Raw genomic sequence first — 20412 nt, 5'->3', positions numbered from 1 at the left:
TTTTGGGATTTACCCATACATCTAGTAAGGATCTTTTGTTCAAGTTGGGAAGATGGATAATCTAATTTTCTTGAAATGAACAAATTAAAAAGTAGTAGTAAATTCAGGAATAATATCTTAGTTTCAAAACAATTATATTGTCTAAAAAAATGTCAAACTTAAAAACTGTCCTTGATAATATCATAAAAATGAAAGTTTGATATTTAGATTCTTGAGAACATTGATATACAGATACTCTAAAGTACTCATTCATATTGGTGGTAACAGACACTCATCACTTGTAAACAATTATTAACAACATTGGAATAAGCTAATGTTATCCCTTTAAAATGGATAGAAATAAAGTGACATGTGTGACGAACACCATAACCTTACGACCATTTCTGAAATTTTTCTTACTTGAATCTGATCATCTAGGCAGCTGAATAATGCTTGATCTCGCCACAGCTACACCTTCTTTCTTTAGAAAGTTACCTAATCAGAAACCCATTTTTATCACAAATATGATTCAGCTAGCAGAGTTGTCTTAGTGATAATGAAACACGAAGAAACACACACACACACACAGAAGAAAGAAACCCGCAGATTCCATCAATATCGTCTCATCATATCGATTTTTCTTGATCTAGAGAATGGCCAATATATGAAATTTTTGAATCAATGGGATGATCAGATCACTGCTATTAACACTGGACTCAAAGAAAAAATAATGGCTATTGTAGTCATCAAGTATTCAAGACCTATTTGAGCTAACATTCATTAATATCCAAGATCGATGTGTAACAACATACTACCATACACGAAAACTGGATTGAATGAAGAAGAAGAAGAAGAAGAAGAAGAAACAGACCTCTTCTGGAGATAAGATGGATTCGAGAACGAGGACCTTCGAACATCCAACTATCTTCTTCCAAAGATTTAACCTCTTTGTCAAGTTCAGCCATCAAATCAGCTTTCAAAACTGCACACCATGACCAAAAAAAAAAAACAGCCCAAATCTATTAACATGATAGTCTTTCTCAAACAAGCAAGCTCCTGTTCTACTCAAATCCCTAATCATTTTTTGAGTAACTAGCAATACAAAATGAAGTCACAGTCGAATCAGCATATCAATCCAATCCACCCAAACAACTACCAAAAATTGAGATTACCAGATAGCAATTTTCAAAGTTTTGCAACCTCCCAATTCCTAGCAAAATTGAAACAAACAATTACTAACATCAAAGAACCCTAACAATGGAGATGTGACATTTAAAAATTTCTGATTACCTGAGAAATTTCATTGGCGATTCTTACATAAAACCCTAATTTTGCGAAAGCATGAAAATGGGAGCAAAGAGTATTAAGAACTGACCACGCATAGCTTCGTCTTTTCGGTCTTGCATAGAGGGAATATCCGGTGGAAAATGGAAATCGTCTAGACCAGCGGTGGCGCCGCTGCTTCCACCGCCACCAGCTACGGCGGTCGTCGATACCAACGAATGAGCCGGAGATGCGCCGTTCATCACTCACCGCCAAATCTAATCGGACTTCAGAGAGATTTGATTTGACGGAGGAGGAGCCGTAACTATCTTAAACCGTAATTTTTATTCGAGGAATTTAACCAAAATAAACCGAATTTAACCAAAATAAAACCATAAAAGGAGTTTTAACCAAAATAAACCGAAATCAAAGCATAAGCCCATCTGACCAATCAAACTCAGAATTAAGACCAAAAAAACAGAAGTAAGAAGACCAAAAGGAGTTTTCGTTAAAATAAAATAAACACCAAAAGGAGTTTATCTATTATTATGTGTTGTTGTGTAGTTTTTTTTTTTTTTAATGTTTGGTGCTGTAGTTAAAACATAATTAGGTTTGTGATATGAATGGTTACTTAGAACAAAATAACATTTTACTCCAAAATCGCTAATTAATTATTGTTGCACTTACTTGCTAATTCCTATTGGTTAAGTGATTCTATTTGATTATTTACTAAATTCATTTTTTTGCTTCTGTTTTGCTTTTTTTTTTTGGGTGAATTGCTTATGTTTTGCTAATTAACTACTATTTCACTTGCTTGTTACTTCCTACTAATTAAGTGTTTCTATTTGATTGTTCACTAAATTCATTTTAGTACTTATATTGCTAATTAAACTAATCTTTCACTTGCTTGATATTTCTTACTGGTTAGCTGTTTCTATTTGATTGTTCACTAAATTCATTTCATTACTTATTTTTGCTAACTAACTGATCTTTTCACTTGTTTGTTTGTCACCATATATTCTTGATGTTGTTATTGGTATGAATCAAAGTCTTACTCACTTAAAAGACAAAAATGACAGTACATGTCTTTCATTTGCATAATTCATAGGATACTTCAAAGAATTTTGTTATTTATTAAGAAAATCTAGGTCATATGTATACATAGAGGATGATGATGGGTTCTTTCCTATTCACATGGCTGTAAAAGGAGGTCATATCAAAATCCATTATAGATTGTTGAGATGTTTCTCATATTCAAGAGAATTGATTAACGAAGCTGGTCAAAATGTGCTTCACATCGCTACTGAAAATGGGAGTAAAGCTTTTACTTACATATTTGGATCTTAAATAATGGAGAAAATGATAAATGGACGAAATGCGAACGGAAACACGCCAATGCATAAGCAACCTATGCTTACGCACCGCATCGTTTGCATAAGGTACCAATAACTACAGATTTGTCACCGACTCCATATCATAATTACATCAAATTCAGGCCAACGCTCTTCTCGTAGTGGCAACGCTGTTAGTTGCATTTTCTTTTGTTGCATTTGCTGCAGCCTTCACAATACATGAAGGTTTAATGCTGTTCTTCAATATCAATGTCATTGGCTTTATATTTTATATAATTCAAAATAGTTATTTACTAAACTATGATTCATGTTATAGCAAGGATTAACATTTTTTTGAGATTTGAGATTGTAATATTATACTTAAAAATTAAATGATGTTATTAGTGAAAAAATAAAGTTAAATAATTTTAATTAAATATTTTTATTTTTAGAATACAGATTATTTTTATATTCGATATAGAATTAATAAAATTCTAGACATTTTCTACACTTGTTGTGATGTGGAATTGTGAATCACTGAGCGCCTAATCAAATCAGGAAAATGTCCACTTCAGAGAGATTTGACAGATTTCAAAGAGATTTGACGGAGGAGCCGTAACAATCTTAAACCGTAATTTTAATTCGAGGACTTACCATGTCAACCGAATTTAACTAAAATAAATTGAAAGAAAAAGAGAAAGCCCATCTGACCAATCAAACTCAGAATTAAGACCAAAAAGGAGTAAATCTATTATGTGTTGTTGTGTAGTTTTTTTTTTGTTCATTTTTAATGTTTGGTGCTGTAAATAAATTATAATTAGGTTTGTGATATGAATGGTTACTTAGAACAGAAGAACATTTTACTCCAAAATTATCTATTGAAATCTAATTAATTTTTACTAGCTTAGTAGCACCAATGTTCTCCTCAACCTTACAAACCAAATGAAACAGCTTTTGGCATTACGTTAGTTTCTCAAGTCTTTTGTGTGTTTGGACAATGGACAACTTTTTGACTTGTAGTAGTAAGCATAACCCACAAATTCACCTTTTCTTTTCTGTCTTCACTTGTCACCTTTTTCTTATTCATATGATCACTTATTGAGTACTTCGAATCAAAAGCACAAAGTGTGACAAATCTAAAACAGCAATAGCATTATGGCTCTGATTCTGAATACTCAATCATACAATTCAACTAAAAAGCAGCAATGCTGAGTAAATAATTCCCAGTGTTCATAGACCTTCAAAGAAACGCAAATGGTCATCGAATGTCTCAGCATGCCTTATCTTAGTGATCGACCCATCTTCTTCAACCTGCCAAAACAAAAACAACACAAATTTAAGAACACAAGTTACAAAATTTCTTTCGGTTCTCCTGTGATTTCTCTAGAAAACAAAAAGAACACGAAAATGTGTTGGTACCCAGTATTCCGGAGGACGCATCTTGAGATTGTAAGTGGAAGCCATGCTCATACAGTATGCACCAGCGTCATGAACCACCAGACCAGCTCCCTGTTTCTAACTCATTAGATTCCACATTTTACTTGAGCGGCCAAACAGAATCAGATCCTTATCATACCTGTGGAGGAGTAGGAAGCTCTCTGTCTTTGCCCAAGAAATCAGCAGATTCACAAACAGGACCCACTACGTCGAATTTGGTAATCTCTGCTTCAGGCGGTGTAGGAGAGACCAACTCAATGTGCTTTTTGCATTATAAAAAACAAGAACAAGAGGATGTTACTATAACTCCAAGGAAACAAAATCTGCATATGGCATAAGCTGGTGAGAGCTGTTGTGAGAATCACATCGGTTTTTACCTGATAAGCATCATAAAGACTGGGACGGATAAGCTCAGCCATACTTCCATCAATCACTATGAAGTTTTTAGTTCCATTCGTTTTCACACCGGTTACATGGTTGACGAAACAGCACGTGTTTGCAATTAGCGACCTCCCTGGCTCGATTATCAAATTCAGGTCTCGTGAGAGAACAAGCTCTCTTACCTGAAACACATCAAGGATTATAAAGATTCTACCAATTACAGTACTTTCTAAGAGCAAATGAAGGGAACAGTTTTGAGATGCTGCTCTTACGGTGTTGATGAGATCCATGGGTTTAGGTAGGACAGCGCCAGCATGGTAATAATCTATCCCTAAACCACCACCAATGTTCAAGTAACTGACTTCAAAACCTTGACGCCGGATCTCATCAATGTATTCCACCATGAGAACTGCAGCATCTCTGAATATATCCACCTGGAATAAACAAAACATACGCAAATATGTAAAGCTCAAGAGTTGATATCTAAGAGACGGAGCAAACGCAAACATAGGGGGGCATTAAATAGAGAGCAATCCATTTCCATCTGATTACATCAAAACACAACTTTAAGCAACTATAATCGGAGATACCTTCGTAATGGTAGAGCCTAAATGGCAATGAGCTCCAACAAGCTTCAGCTCTTTGGGATGTGCCTTCACCTCATCCAGAAACCATTGAAGCTTCTCGTTCCTGATACCAAACTTTGAGTTCTTGTTCCCAGTAGCTACATATGGATGGACCTGAAAAAATGTAACAAAACAGAAAAGCTCACTCATGTATCCAAGCTGTGCAAACCAATTACAATGCCAAAATAAAGTAAATTTAACCATACCTGAGGATCAACATCAGGATTGATACGCAGCAGTACATTGACCTGCTTGCCAGAGATTCTTGAAGCTTCCACAATGTTATTCAAGTCAAACTCACTATCGACATTTACGAACACACCTTCTTGAGCCGCTAGAACTAAATCTTCCAACAACTTGCCATTTCCATTGAAAATGCACCTATTCATTTTATACAACAAGACATAGTCTCAGCAACGATCACATCACGATTATACCAAATCATACCATTCATATTCTGATTTCATCAACAAGTCAAAGACTTTACTATTTGTATGAAGTCAACTCCAAGTTGCATACACTCTAAATGGGAGACAGGGCAATGGGTAAAAGGATCTTACTTTGTAGGATCGAAACCAGCACGAAGAGCAAGCCTAAGCTCATTTCCACTGACCAGAACAGCACCACAGCCTAAACTCCTCAAATGCTCCAAAATCTTGAGATTGTTATTAGCTTTGATAGCGTAACCAATCACAGATCTCACTCCTACCAATGCCTCTTTATACGCCTCTAGGTTTCTGGTGATCTGAGGTTTACTGTATAAGTAAAAGGGTCTTCTCTCGACTGACTCCATAATATCGTGAACCTTAGTTCCTTCGCAATAGAGGAACCCATCTGATGATTTCTTGAAACAGTGATCGAACGACGCAGAATCCTTCGTGAGGGTTTTGGAGGAGTTTTGGGAAACGGCGGCTTTGACGGAGACGCGTTTGAAGGTGGGTTTAAGAGATAAATTTGGGGTTCTGGAGATTGAAGTTTGGTTCAATTGGTATTGATTCAGAGTTCCACGGAGATATGAAGGTTGTGAGAGAAATTGAGTAGCTGCCGCCATTGAAGAGGTCTGTGGAGTGCGACTGACGACGACGACTCCGACTCCGACTCGGATGTGTTGTTCTGTCGTTTCACGATTAGGCCTTTATTGGACTTCTAGAGGCCCAACAAAAGTAAAGAGAGCAATTATTGAGTAATCCTATCTATCATAACAATAATCTGAATAGATGACGACGATAGTTAGTTTTAGTTGTACATTTTACGTATTTTAGTAAAAAAATATGTCTTTTATATCCAAAAAAATATATTTTACATTATTTTTTTCCTTTTATAGAATTTTTTTTTTACGCATTTTACATTTGCATATATTATTGTAGAACTGTGTCATCATATTTTATTTATATATATATATTTTGTCACACTTTTTATTTTTAGTAGTCTTTTTTGTTAACAGTTTTTACTAGATTAGCAAAGCCAATTAGGAGGAAAATTGTCTACTTCTATTTCTAATAGTTGTAACTATTTAAAAAATAATTTTTTTTGAACTATATATATATATTTGTCTCTTCTTCAATAATTAACAAATCATCTTTTGTTGAAACACATTATGCATTTTATGTTGAATCTAAATAATTTGAATATTAATATCTAATATTCAACGTTATTTTATAATCTAACTTAAGATTTTAGAAATGATTATAGCAATATAGAAATTTAATACAACTTTAAATATATAATATATGGTTGCGTCTATTTATCGTAACTCTTCGTAAAATATGTATTTTTTAATATTTATCATTTAATTTATTTTCAAATTATTTAATTTAATTGCCTGGAGAACTTTAGTTTTTTATTGTGTTCGGTCGTTAAAAAAAATATTTTATTACTTTTATTCTGCGATAAAGAAAAAAATATATTTGATGATGATGGCGACGACCGTAAGCCAACAGGTGTATCACGAAATCTCTTCGTTCGGCGAATCCAAGGAAAAAAAAGCGGCAACAAACACGAAGAATAGTAATAATACGAGTATTAAGTGACAAGTATCCTCTTCGTCTGGCAAGCCCAAGAAGAATCCCAGGCAAGGAGTCAAAGTCTCTCGCATCATCGATCATGTTGAACTATTTATGTACTGTATATGTATATTAGGAAACGATCCACGAGATGTGTGGGTTTAACTTGAATATTTGTCTCTAAAGTTGTATAAGTATTCGTCGAAAGATCTTCGAAATTAGAAAAGAAAATCTTAAGGATAATCATTTAATCAAAAGAGCTCGAATCAATTGAATAAGTGGAAAAATTCAAATTTGCAAGAGTATATAATGATCATTTTGATACTAAAGATATCATCAGAATTTTGATAACAAATTATATCTTGTCAGAAATATTTGTTATGAGAAGATTCTAACAGACATAATATTTATTATAAGTTGTATTTAACAGACATAAGATTTCAACGGACATAATATAGTTTTATTAAGAATTTGCATATTTATATACCAACACTAAAATTTAAGTTTGAACATCTATATTATCATTTTTGAAGCACATTTTAGAAAGAATGATTGTTTTGTAAAATATTACATAAAATACCATTGATTTAAATAACAAATTAGGAAGCTCATTAAGGATAAACATGGAATATGAAAAATACTTATACATGTATCCAAACCACCTCTACAATTAATTCTATACTATCTATATAATCAAACACTATTAAAAACTCTAATTTTAATTGTAAAAACCAAAATATCCAAATAATGTTCCATTATTAATATTATAGATATTTAGAAGATTTTGTTAAGATTTAAAATTATGATTTTTTATTATCTTTGTTTAACATTCTTGTTAGTTGCATTAATCATCATATAATACATAAAAATAATAAAACTGTAGACACTTTTCTACATTTGTATGATTGGAATTTTGAAAAACGGACATATAAACTAATACAGCTAATATAATGAAGAGACTGTAGTAATAACTATATTTATTTGCCTTATTCATGAAATTATTTGTTACATAGTTTGTTTAAAAAAAACACACACAGAATTTAATTGATATGATTATGAATACGATTTTTCATTTTACAGAATTTGGTTATTTTTCTCTGAACCTAACGGAAACGAACCACAAATTTGGTTAAACCAAACCATACGGAACAAACCAACATAAACGACTCGGTAAGTAGAGGAATGATGATACGACTACAAGCCCGGATGACTCAAGGGCATCAAAATCGCCGAAATCAAATTTATGCCTTTTCTTTATTACCATCAACATTCACATAGCGAAGTAACAACAAGAAAGAAGATTGAATAATAATATACAGACACAAGTATGGCTTTGCACACTCAGATTTCTATGTCCAGAAACAAGACTTCTCTCTCGAATGTACGACCACAATGATGTTGCACTGGTCATCTCAAGCTGTTAGTACTATGATAACGATGAGAAGAATGATCCCAAATATCACCATTAGCAAGCACATCTGCATAAATCACCAGAGGAGTTAGGAACATGAATAACAAGCAAGTGAACCAATAGAGGATCTCTTTTCTTTTTTTTTCTTACCAGGGATGAGTTTGATCCTTGTGTCTTGGATGCTTTCAAGAGATGGGACTTTCCCTGAGCTGTTGCTGAATATGCATTCTCGGCGTGGCTACCGATATCATCTGCAGTAAAATAGAATATTAAAGAGGATTGAGAATTGAAATCCAAGCATTCTTGGTCCTTTACTGTTGTTTTTGGTTAAGAGACTTACTGATCATGGCTCCTTGATCTTCAACTAACACCGCAAGATCTCTGAAAATCTCGTTTACTTCACCGATTTGCTGCTGAACTTCCTGTATTCCCTGTTCTCTTTCCTCTATCACCGCTTCGTTGAAGGAAATTTCGTTGTCAAGCAACACAAATTCTTGCCTTCAGATGAAGAAAGAGAGGTCACAACTCACAAGCATGAACAGTACACAGTCATTATTTTACAGAGATATGCGGTGTAGAAGTTACGTACCTGTTAGATTCCATGAGGACACGCTGCTCTTGTGATCTATTATAGTCACTGTCCACCTCACTGAATAGGAAAAACAGAAACATCAATAATAACTTCAAGGTGGGCTATATAGAGATTTTACTAGTGAAGAACTAACAACTCAAGAGAAAAATACAGGTAAATTGGACTCAAAGTCAACAACACAACTTGTATGGTTGAACCAGTTTTGTTTCCAATCAAAAAATAGGCAGAACATAGTGGTTATCTCTACTGTTGAATTAAACGTAACTAATACCACTTCTCTTCTTATGAGAGTAGTTTTGTTCATACCTTGAAGAAAGGTTTTCTTTTGAATCGAAAGGAGTGTAAGAAGTTTCTCTTGCAGCAGCAATATGCTGTGCCTTCTGATACTCTTTCAACACTGTTTCAAAATCTTTGGCAAGTTTAGCATCTGCAATCTTCTTACTTTGCTGCAGCAAATACCAATTCATAAATAGTGATACATCAATACAAGAAACTCATAGCAATAGAGATCTTTCCAAGTCATTCATATTGAGAGAAAACACACTCACAGCAACATCTCTGCCATGATCAGTTTCACTCGCTTCCTTAAGTTTTGCCGAAGTGTCTTTAACCAACTGCATAATATGTAATCTTGTCTTGTGCCTGATACATCAACAGAGAACTAAGCCCAAACAACATACACCGCACAGGCAGAACAACACATACAAAAACATATACATAGGTGAAAAAAGATTAAAACTTTAGACCACAACACATACACAAATGAAAATACAAGACTTATCTCATAAAACCCTAATATAACTAAGACACGATTTCGCAGTTTCAACCTAAGTTATACTGAGATGATCAAATGCACTGATCCCAAAGAAAAAAAAACTCACAGCTTATCACGAAGCTCCAGGGTATCTTTAGGCGTGCCGAGAGTATTAACAAGCCGGTGAAAAGAAGAAACCGCTGTGTTGATCTGAAAAATACCGGAAGCCACCGCTTGTGTCCCATCTCTGTTTCCGTTGATCAGATTCTGCGGCGGTTTCAATGGCTTCCCCGCTTCCAAATCCTGAAAACTCATCTTTTTATAGAGAGTGAAACTAAACAAAATTGAAGGGTTAAGGAGAGAAATTAAGAATTTAATCGATGAGGAATCTGCAAACGTTGTTCTTGATTTCTGGGTTGTGTTTGAAGAACCAAAAACACACAAAATTCGAAGTTGCTTCTAAGAGAGATACCTAGTTTTTTGGCTTTATCTGTTGTCGTAAAAGACACGTGGTGTGAGTGCTAAGAAGTAAATTGTTTGGGCCGTTATTGGGCCATATTCAAAAAATGATTTCTTTTAAATTACAAAAAAAAAAAAAAAAAAAAAAAGTAAATTGTTCTTGTTTTTGTTCTTGTTCTCGATTTTGATTTCTCTAATGAAATTAACAAAACTATCTTTGTTCAATGAAAAGATTACAGAAAAAAAAGAAAATATTACAAAAGACAACAACGTATTCCAAATCAAAAAAGAAGAAACAAAATTCTCAGAAGAAGGGAGACGAGACACATGGTTGACTGAGAGTTAAAACCCTAGGGAGGACTTGACGGTGCCTTGAGATGACAAGGTAGAGTTGGTTTCATCGCTAAACGCAAAATTATATTGGATCTCGTGACTACCGTTCGAGTTTTTGATGACTACAGAGACTAGGGTTTTTTTTTTTTTTTTGTTTGGTTTGAACAAACTCGATCGGAGACTAGTTTCTTTATTTATAGACGTCTCTGATTGTGTTTTCCTTTTTTTTTTTTTTTTTATGTTGTCGAAGTTTCCTTTTTTTGTTTTGTGACAAAAGGAAAATTAAGAACATTATTCGGTTTACGAAATTAAAATAGGCAAATGTCAAATAGAGTGACGGTTATGCGACAAAAAAAAAATAGTGAAATAGTTGCACCTAAGCTAAAAGAAATTTCCACAATATTTATATTTTTCTATTCACAATGAATTTTTAATGCTTACGGCAAACCCACCACTTTTCTCAATTATTTAATTTTTGTATGTATTTAATTTTTATTATTACATTTTCTATACACATAGTTGCTTATTTCTATTTTTTTTTCTCAATTATTTAATTTTTGTATGTATTTAATTTTTATTACTACATTTTCTATACACATAGTTGCTTATTTCTATTTTTTTTAACTAATCGCCAAAACACATTAAAAATTTCTAATATCTACAGTTATCTCATTTTAATAGTTTTAATTTCTTTCTTGTTACCAAATTATATTTTCCTTTTTTAATCTTCACTTAACATGAACAATAGACGAGTTTGGTTCAAAACAGAAAACAATAATTAAGAAGTAAAGACGACCACCATTAATATTTAATATCATATGACAAAGATATGAAAAGGAAGAAAAATAAATCATATCCACGATTCATTCAAGTATTCAACACTTGATTATAAAACCACACCAGCCCACCAAATATCATATACGATTGAAATATTTTTGTAACGATTAACACTTCAGCAATGGAATTGCCGAGTTTGCCACCAAACAATCCAGTAAATTGCCGAGTGTTACCATATAATCGAATCGACAATATAAATTTAGATCTCTATATTGATGAAATCTATATATTCCAAATAACATCTAGATTTAATTTAGTTCAACAATGAATAGTAACCTTGATTTATTGCTTAATTAGGCTTGATGATGGACTCAAGTCTCCAAATGACTTTCTCCTCCCTTTGACTTTTTTCTCTTTTGATGGAAAAGGAATCCACACATTTCTCTCTTTTTTCATATATTTTCAGCGACAAGTTATTGTGGTATTTATAATTGTGTTCAGTTAACACAAATAAACCCAAGGGTCACATCCAGTAGTCACATATATACATATAATACACATGAACATTACTGACGGAAGAACATAAATATATATATAATTGAGGTAAGGAAGGAGGGTATCAGTTCACCCGAATTCTAGTAATTTTAATAGAAACCGACTAAAATCTACAATCACATAGGCCATATAGAATATAACATATTCTTATACACAACACCAAACAAAAATGGTTAAAATCCAACACTGCACTTGGTTGTCTGGAAATCAAACCCTCCTGTTGAGTTAGAGGAACCTAACGCTAATGGTACCTTGAGATGACAGTGTACGATAGGTTTCATCGGCCATGTCACTAAATGCAAAACCATAATCCTACAACCAATGCTCATCTTCACGTCGATTCTGTAAACCCCACTCTTCCGATCATCTTCAAACTTGTTGCGTCCTTTATCGTCGAGTAAAACTAGGTTTTGGCCTTCGAACAATGCTTTGAGAACCGTCGTGTTCTTGCTTCCCTGGTAGAACGACGGCACGGGAACAGCTCCTAACCGATGGTTCATGTAGTAAACGTTTGCTTCAAACCGGTCGTAATGGATGCCGATACTACTCTTGGAGTTTCGGATGGATAGGTTCAAAGTGAGATTGTAGTCGAGGTAGTTGTTCTTGTCCTCGAAGTTGAAATGTGTCAGCTCTGCGTCATAGACTTGGAATTTCACGTTGTTGGATCTTACCATGATCCAAGCGATGAATGACGCGAAGCATATGAAAAAGACAAGTGATAGAAAGAAACTGATCACACAAGTACAGGGCCAACATGGACGGTCGACTTTGTCCGCCATGTGTTATGTTCGTTAGAATGCCTAATAGAAGGAGACAAGTATGTATCTTGAGTTGAGAGGAAAGATTTGTGAATCAAGTAACAGAGACTAGTTTCTTTTTTCTTTTGGTTTGAACAAACTTGAACAGAGATTAGTTTCTTTATTTATAGACGTCTCTGATTGTTTTTTACTTTTTGTTTTCAATATATTGGCTTACGAAATAATCAGATCGAAGACGTGTCTGTTGTCTTAAAAATGGATATATGGAAATAAAGTGACAAATTAGACAGGAAATATGAAATAATAGTCAGCTATGCTAAAAATATTAATGAAAATTATGAAATAGTCACGCGTAAGCTTTTTTTTTTTTTTTTTTTTCTTTTGACAAACCAAATACTTTCATAAATTAACATTAGATCTTTACAACCGGGGAAATTAAATGGGCAGCCTTAGACAAAGCGTCGGCCTCTTTGTTTTCCTCTCTCGGTACAAATCTAAAACAAATTTTAAGGAAAGACGAACAGATAATCAGGATATCTTGTTGAATCCCGTGGATCTCTTTCTGTGGAGATTCTGAATTAATGGCTTCAATCAGTTGAAATGAGTCTGAAGCTACAGAGAGTTTCGTGAAACCTAGAGTCAAGGCATGTCGGAGAGCATGAAGCATCGCGATTCCTTCCGCCATCAGTGGTGAACCGACATGCAGCACAGTTCTACTCTCGGAAATCTTGATTCCCGATTTGATGTTTGAGAAGAGCCAGCCTAACCCTGCTTTTCGGGATCCCACATCCCAGGCCGCATCCGTGTGTAGAGTCATTACTTCCGTGTCTGTTTCCGGGCGTTTAGTCTTTGTGTGAGCATGCTTTGGCTTTTCAATCGCTAATTGGGCCCCCTGCCATTCACGAGCTAGTGGCTATCGTATCCTTCGGGGTGTCATGGCGCTTGGAGAATAGTTTGTTGTTTTGTTCCTTCTAGATCTTCCAAAGGATCCACGGGTGGAGGGGACCGTGTCCAATTCCAATGGGTGGTAGGGTGATGGCGTTTTGGAGGGTTTCCACTCCCTCTCTAACACTGGAAACCCGGGTTGGAATCAGAGGGATCGTCAGGTATATATTTCCACAATATATATTTTCGATATATTAATAGAGAGTAGTTTAATTAATGCTTACTTCCAAGTTTATTATTACATTTTTTATCTTTATGTTTTTAGAACTTAGTATTGTTTTTTCCGCAACCACTCCTTAACGTAGCATGTTATTAGTGTTTAAACGCAATTAAGAAAATTGTTTTCTACTATTGTGAAGAGTTCGAAATTGCTAAAATTTCAAAAGCTTCATTCCTCAAACGTTTGCGGCTGTAGGTTGTTGAAAAAGAAAATCTCATAAACAAAAAACTAAAAATGTATTATCAGTTTTATATATATTCACTATAAATTTTTTTTGTTTAACTTCTAAAACATATATATTTTTTTTATTTATTAATCATGTTTAAATTTTTATATTTTCACATGATTAATGTTATTAATTTTTATTATTATATACTATTTTTATGTTGATAATTTTTACTTTAATCGTACGTTATCACAACAATCATAAATCTTCCGCAAACATACCCACTTTCACCCGCTAAACCAAAACGACAACCTACCGTTTCCGCAACCGGTTAAAGAGATATAACTTTTAAAAACTTTATATTCTTATTCAATCTTATATTATAAAACCTTTATTATTGTCAAATGTTATTGGTTAATATTTATAAAAGTTGTTTACATTCATTAAAAGTTTTTTATTTTTGAATTGATGATTTTAGGAATTCATTCAAATCATGGCTTAGTGGATTAATAAATACATTAAGTAACTTTTATATTGTATATTAAAGTTTAATTAGTCTTATTAGGTGATTGACTTTTAAAAAAATCTCCTTCATCTGATAGATTTTTTTTTTTTTTTTTTTGTCATCATTGAATCGACAAGGCCCGATTCATAGCCAATCCCTACAACGCGGGGTAACGCGACTTAGTGGAGTCGAACTCCGGTGAGACCGATCGCAGAGGTGATGATGTAACCATTTGACTAAAGACACTTCCCATCTGATAGAATTTTTATAGACTTCAAAAGAATTGATAAGTAAGGTGATATTCTCCCAAAAACAAAAATCTATGAGTCTACACTATTAGAAATGTACAATTATCATAATTCTACATTGATCACAATCAAATTAGTCCCAATTAGATGTGTCACCATTAGTGTATCATTTGTATCAACGCCATGTCAATGTACATTTAGATAAGGTTTCGGTGAAATTTATACCTCTTACATATGTTCTTCTGCCATTTCGAGTATGTACAACAGATACATACAGCCGAAGAACCGAACCAAAGCAAAGGGCAAGAGATAAAAAGTAAAAACCTTGAGAATGAGGAAGTCACATAGTAATTCATCAACTCCTCTTTGATTGTTTTTTTAAAACTATCTTTGTTACTTTGTTTGTCTAGTGAAAAAAGTGCATTACCACACACTACAAAAAAAATGGTTGATTGCATCACTTAAATAGTATCACAAAAGTAAATGATATCCATTTAAAAGACTTATTAATAAAAGATGTATAATATGTGGTTTAGTATCAATTGTAATTATTGATGTGGTAATCGACTAATTTGACATCGGTTCAATAAAAATGACACAATTTTTTTTTAACTTGCATCATTCAAAAATATTTAACAAAAATGTAAATTTACATCACTTAATATAATGATGCAAATTAAATATCAATTAATATATGATACACAATTGATCTCAGAAATAAAATAGTGCCAATTAATACATACTCAATTCAAAATTAAAAAAATATACTTGTAATTCCATAATTTTATAGATATCGGTTGTATATAATTGGTTTACATGTGTCAAAACTTAAAATATTTTTAAAACAATAAATCAATATACCACAAATTAATAATTATAAACAAAAAAATCATAAACATATATTTTCTCTTTAGACTCCAGATGTGGTTTTAATATTTAAAATCGAATTCTGTTTCTTTTATTTTTTAAATTCCTTACTTTTTATTTGTTTTATTAAAAACTATATGTATTAAAGACTATTTATTTTTTAAAATCTGAAAATTCATTTCCACAACTCACTATCTTTGTAACTTCTCAAAAAAAGATAATCTTTGTGATTATTTAAAGGTGAAAATGGTTCTTCATTAGCAAAAACAAACAAAACAAACTTGAAAGTGATCAAAACAACAAATTTTGCATAAGTTTTTTTTTATTATCAACAAGACAACTAAAGGTAAAACAAATTATGCATCTACAACACATATTCAGCATATTATCATCACATCTAAGAACATTTGAAGTCAAAGTGTAATTTTCTTCTCCATATTTTTTTATCAATTTTCTGTTATTATCTCATGTAGAATTTTTTTTTTTCTATGTTACTTTCAGTTATATACTCAGAAAATCTCAAGATTAAACAATAATGTCATCAAGAAACTGGAAAAGAAAGGCATGGAAGACAAGTAATATGTGTTTCATATATCACTTAAGGATGAAGAAATACATATAACACTTAAGCAAGAAAAAACCATAGCTTAGTTATGAATTTATGATCTAAGTTCATGTCACTTTTTTTTTCTTTTGTAAATCGATGATGAATCTATATTAAATGGGTTGTAACTTGTTTTTTCTTTTTACTATTTTTGTAAATAACAATTTTAATAAAAGATATTAGTAAAGATTTTAATAGATATTGAAAACAATTTTCTGCATATTAAAAATAATTTCGAAAATATTTATTCTAAAAAATCTGTTATTAATTTTTGTATTATTAAAATAAAAAATATTTTACTAGTACCGGTTATCTATAAATGATACCAAAATTCAAAATTGTTTACAATAAACTGACACAAATAATTAAAATCATATGTTGTAACTGACTTAAATATAGCATCCATTTGAAATAAACTGATACAAATTATTTACATCAACAAATGGTAAATATTTTTTAAAGTGTTACAAGTTATTTTCACATAATTTAAATCTGATGTAAATATATAAAACAAATGACTCAATTTTTTTGTGACAAAACCAAAAGACCTAAACATATTCCACATAATCAAATCCACAACAGCAAACAAAAAAATGGTTAATTAAAATCCAACGCGGCACTTGGTTGACTTGAAATCAAACCCTTCTGTTGAGTTAGAGGAACCTAACGCTAATGGTACTTTGAGATGACAACGTACACTAGGTTTCATCGGCCACGTCACTAATCGCAAAACCATAATCCTACAACCAATACTCATCTTCACGTCGATTCTGTAAACCCCAGTCTTCCGATCGTCTTCAAACTTGGTGCGTCCTTCATCGTCGAATAAAACTAGGTTCTGGCCTTCGAAGACTGCTTTGAGAACCGTCGTGTTCTTTTTCTCCTGGTAGAACGACGGCATGGGAACAGCTCCCAACCGCTGGTTCATGTAGTAAACGATTGCTTCAAACCTGTCGTAATGGATGCCAATACTACTCTTGGAGTTTCTGATGGATAGGTTCAAAGTGAGATTGTAATGGAGGTTGTTGTTCTTGTTCTCGAGGTTAAATTGTGTCAGCTCCGCGTCGTAGACTTGGAATTTCACGTCGTTGGATATGAACATGATCCAAGCGAAGAATGAAGCGTAGCAGGTGAAAAAGAGCAGTGATACAAAAAAGTTGAGCACACATTTACAGGGCCAACATAAGCAGCGTACAGGGGTGCATTCGCTGACGTCCGCCATGTTTTCGCTGATAGAAGAGGAAAGATTTGTGAGAATATAATGAAGTAAGTGTGTAGAAACCAACAATAGAACACAAGTGTATAATAAGAATAACTCTTTTATTAATCTTAAGGAAAAATACTCAAAACCTTAAGCTCTCAAACTCATAAGTTGTGCCACAAGCTAGCACATCTTTTTATAGAGAAAAACATAAAACCAAAACCTAATTGGATAACTTCCAATAATATATTTAGATCCTTCTAAACATATTTGACCTTATCTCATGTATATTTAGACACTCCTAAACACACAAGGCCTTATCTCTCATATGCTTGTACTACAAGCTTACAACAACATTTTCCCCCCTAAGCTTGAGACCATCTTCACTCACATCAAACACTCCCATTAGAGTTCTCATCTCCTTGAACTTCATTCTTCCAAGAGCCTTAGTCAGAATATCATCCCTCTGCTCACTCCCAGGTACATGCTCAACACTCACCAGCTCTTTCTCGACACATTCACGGATAAAGTGAAAACGGGTGTGGATGTGTTTGCTTCGACCGTGAAACACATGGTTCTTGTTCAGAGCAATTGTTGACTTGTTATCCACATGGATTATCACTTTTCCACTCTCCTCTCCGGTTACTTCTTCAAGAAGTTCCTGCAGCCATATCGCTTGTTTGGCGGCTTCAGTAGCGGCCATAAACTCTGCCTCACAAGAAGATAGAGCCACGATCTCTTGTTTTTGTGAACACCACATAATTGGTGATTCACCAAAGTAAAACATATGCCCTGTAGTACTTTTACCGTCGTCCAAATCCACATTGTATGAGCTATCACTATAGCCAACAAAACATGCCTTGTTCGTACGACCATAAAACAGACCAAAAGAACACGTCCCTCGAAGGTACCTGAGAACCTGCTTCAAACTTGCTCCATGAGACTCCCTAGGCTCCTGCATATACTTGCTAAGAATTCCAACACTATAAGCGAGATCCGGTCGTGTGTGCAGCAGGTATCGAAGACAACCTATGCTTCTACGAAACTCGAGTCCATCAATCACTCTTTTACCTTGCGATTTAGACAATTTTAAGTTCATATCCATCGGAACTTGAGTAGAATTACATTCACTCATCCCAGTCTCTTCCAAGAACCTAAGTGCATACCTTTCTTGTTTCAGAACGATTCATGTTTTCAACTGTTTCACCTCGATCCCAACATAGTATGTAAGTAATCCAAGATCACTCATTTCGAATCTTGCAGCCATCTTCTGTTTAAACTCACAAATTGCAGACCGAGAGGAACCAGTAACGAGTAAATTGTCTACATAGACAGCTACAATAAGAATCTCTCCATCTCCATTGTTAAAGTATAGCGAAGGTTCCTTTGAGCACCTCAGAAACTTCATTTCTGTGAGAGTCTTATGCAGCTTTGCAATCCATGCTCTAGGAGCTTGCTTTAACCCATAGAGAGCCTTATGCAGCTTCTATACCTTCCTCTCGCTTCCCTTGACAACAAAACCATCTGGTTGCTCAACAAACACTTCTTCCTTCAACTCACCGTTCAGAAAAGCTGTTTTAACATCTAAATGGTGTATCTCCCATCTGTATGATGCCGATTGACTTATGATAAACCTGATTGTGTCCATGTGAGCCACAGGTGCAAAGACTTCATCATAGTCAATCCCATACCTCTGAACGTATCCTTTTGCTACTAGTCTAGCCTTGTGCATGTTTATGCTTCCATCCGAGTTCCTCTTTAACTTGAAGACCCACTTCAACCCGATAGGCTTAATATTATATGGTAAATCTACTAGACTCCAAGTCCTGTTCTTCTCGATTGATGCAAGCTCATCTTTACAGGGCATTATCCATACTTCTGACTTGGACGCCTCATTAAAGTCCCAGGGTTCTTCGTTAATAGACAAGAAAAGACGCTCCAACTCTTCATCTTGAGTGACATAATCATCAAGATACTTCGGTTTTTGCCCGAAGTCTAACAGGTCTGGTTACCATTGTCTGTTGTTGTTCCTCATTATCATTATCCTCTTCTTCACTGAGATTATTAGTTAACTCTGTTTCTGTGTCTTTCGGTTCACCATTCGCTTCTTCTGTTGCATTCTCGATCAGTCTAACACCTCTGTTTCCAAAATATCTTGTTGAGATTGAAAAACTCTGAGAACTACCGAGCTCCTCTGTTTCTGCTCAATTCCAGCTCAATCCTCTGTTTTCATCAAACATGACATCTCGACTCACAACAACTCGGTTACTCGTTGGGTCAAACAAACGGTTGGCTTTCGAGCCTGGCTCGGTTCCCAAATGCACTAAGACTCGCGACCGACCATCCAACTTTTTCCTTCCCACTGTTTCTGATCTTGCAAAAGCTATACACCCAAACGTCCTTAGGTGTTCAAGATTTGGTTTCGTTCCTCTCAGCATCTCGTAAGGAGTCTTCTCTGCAAGTGACCTGGTTACAACTCTGTTGATCAAGTACGTCGAGTGCCTCACAGCTTCACCCCACAAGAAGTTTGGTAACTCCATATGCTTCAAGATGCTTCTCGACATCTCCATAAGGGTTCTGTTTCTTCTTTTGACTACCCCGTTTTGTTGAGGAGAATATGGAGCTGTCAACTATCTCAAGATCCCATTCTTCTCACAATAAGAGTGGAACTCAGCTGAGGTGAACTCCCCTCCTCTATCGGTTCTGAGTGTCTTGATCGCACACTTCGTCTCTTGCTCTGCAATTATCTTTTGAACTTCTCAAGTGCTTCACTCTTTTCTCTCAGAAGAACCGTCCACATGTAACACGAGTAGTCATCTAAAATCACGAAAACATATCTTTTCTGAGCAGGTGTCGCAGGTGTGATCGGTCCGCAGAGGTTGCCGTGTATCAGCTCAAGAGGACGAGAAGCTCTGTAGGATGTCGCACGTGGGAATGAATCTCTTGTTTGTTTCCCAAGCAAACACGACACACATGTTTGTCTTTCTACTTTGATAT

General features: G+C 34.3%; 4 protein-coding genes and 1 pseudogene across 5 annotated transcripts; all 5 read right to left on the bottom strand.

The window, feature by feature from the left end:
• Nucleotides 1-158: 158 nt before the first annotated feature.
• LOC147924235 (protein SAMBA) lies at nucleotides 159-1569 on the bottom strand. Its single transcript, XM_087494399.1, has 3 exons — nucleotides 1355-1569; nucleotides 851-961; nucleotides 159-474 (listed from the first exon to the last, which is right to left on the bottom strand). The coding sequence occupies exons 1-3, from the start codon at nucleotides 1503-1505 to the stop codon at nucleotides 410-412; spliced, it is 327 nt and encodes a 108-aa protein (XP_087350525.1). The 5' UTR covers nucleotides 1506-1569; the 3' UTR covers nucleotides 159-409.
• A 2050-nt stretch (nucleotides 1570-3619) lies between these two features.
• On the bottom strand, nucleotides 3620-6249 carry LOC104757598 (diaminopimelate decarboxylase 2, chloroplastic). The gene is made up of 8 exons (XM_010480351.3): nucleotides 5578-6249; nucleotides 5224-5398; nucleotides 4982-5131; nucleotides 4664-4825; nucleotides 4388-4573; nucleotides 4150-4272; nucleotides 3993-4082; nucleotides 3620-3884 (listed from the first exon to the last, which is right to left on the bottom strand). The coding sequence occupies exons 1-8, from the start codon at nucleotides 6066-6068 to the stop codon at nucleotides 3804-3806; spliced, it is 1458 nt and encodes a 485-aa protein (XP_010478653.2). The 5' UTR covers nucleotides 6069-6249; the 3' UTR covers nucleotides 3620-3803.
• A 1997-nt stretch (nucleotides 6250-8246) lies between these two features.
• LOC104757597 (putative syntaxin-24) lies at nucleotides 8247-12575 on the bottom strand. 2 transcript variants are annotated; one of them, XM_010480349.3, is made up of 7 exons: nucleotides 12115-12575; nucleotides 9572-9665; nucleotides 9330-9469; nucleotides 9021-9080; nucleotides 8772-8929; nucleotides 8582-8682; nucleotides 8247-8498 (listed from the first exon to the last, which is right to left on the bottom strand). In XM_010480349.3, exons 1-7 carry the CDS (start codon nucleotides 12573-12575, stop codon nucleotides 8433-8435), a joined length of 1080 nt encoding a protein of 359 aa, XP_010478651.1. In that variant the 3' UTR covers nucleotides 8247-8432. The 2 variants fall into 2 exon arrangements, with proteins under 2 accessions (XP_010478651.1, XP_010478652.1); XM_010480350.3 differs by lacking the exon at nucleotides 12115-12575 and adding an exon at nucleotides 9905-10277.
• A 496-nt stretch (nucleotides 12576-13071) lies between these two features.
• Nucleotides 13072-13476, bottom strand: LOC147924234 (uncharacterized). The gene has a single exon (XM_087496673.1). It carries the CDS (start codon nucleotides 13474-13476, stop codon nucleotides 13072-13074), a length of 405 nt encoding a protein of 134 aa, XP_087352799.1.
• Nucleotides 13477-16815: 3339 nt separating this feature from the next.
• On the bottom strand, nucleotides 16816-17436 carry LOC104759616 (putative syntaxin-24 pseudogene; annotated as a pseudogene).
• Between the last annotated feature and the right edge of the window lie 2976 nt (nucleotides 17437-20412).

This window comes from Camelina sativa, chromosome 17 (assembly GCF_030686135.1).
Source record: "Camelina sativa cultivar CO46 ecotype springtype chromosome 17, ASM3068613v1".
Classification (NCBI taxonomy): Eukaryota; Viridiplantae; Streptophyta; class Magnoliopsida; order Brassicales; family Brassicaceae; genus Camelina; species Camelina sativa.
Note: the sequence above shows the minus strand (reverse complement) of the source record. Positions and strands in the feature narration are given on the sequence as shown.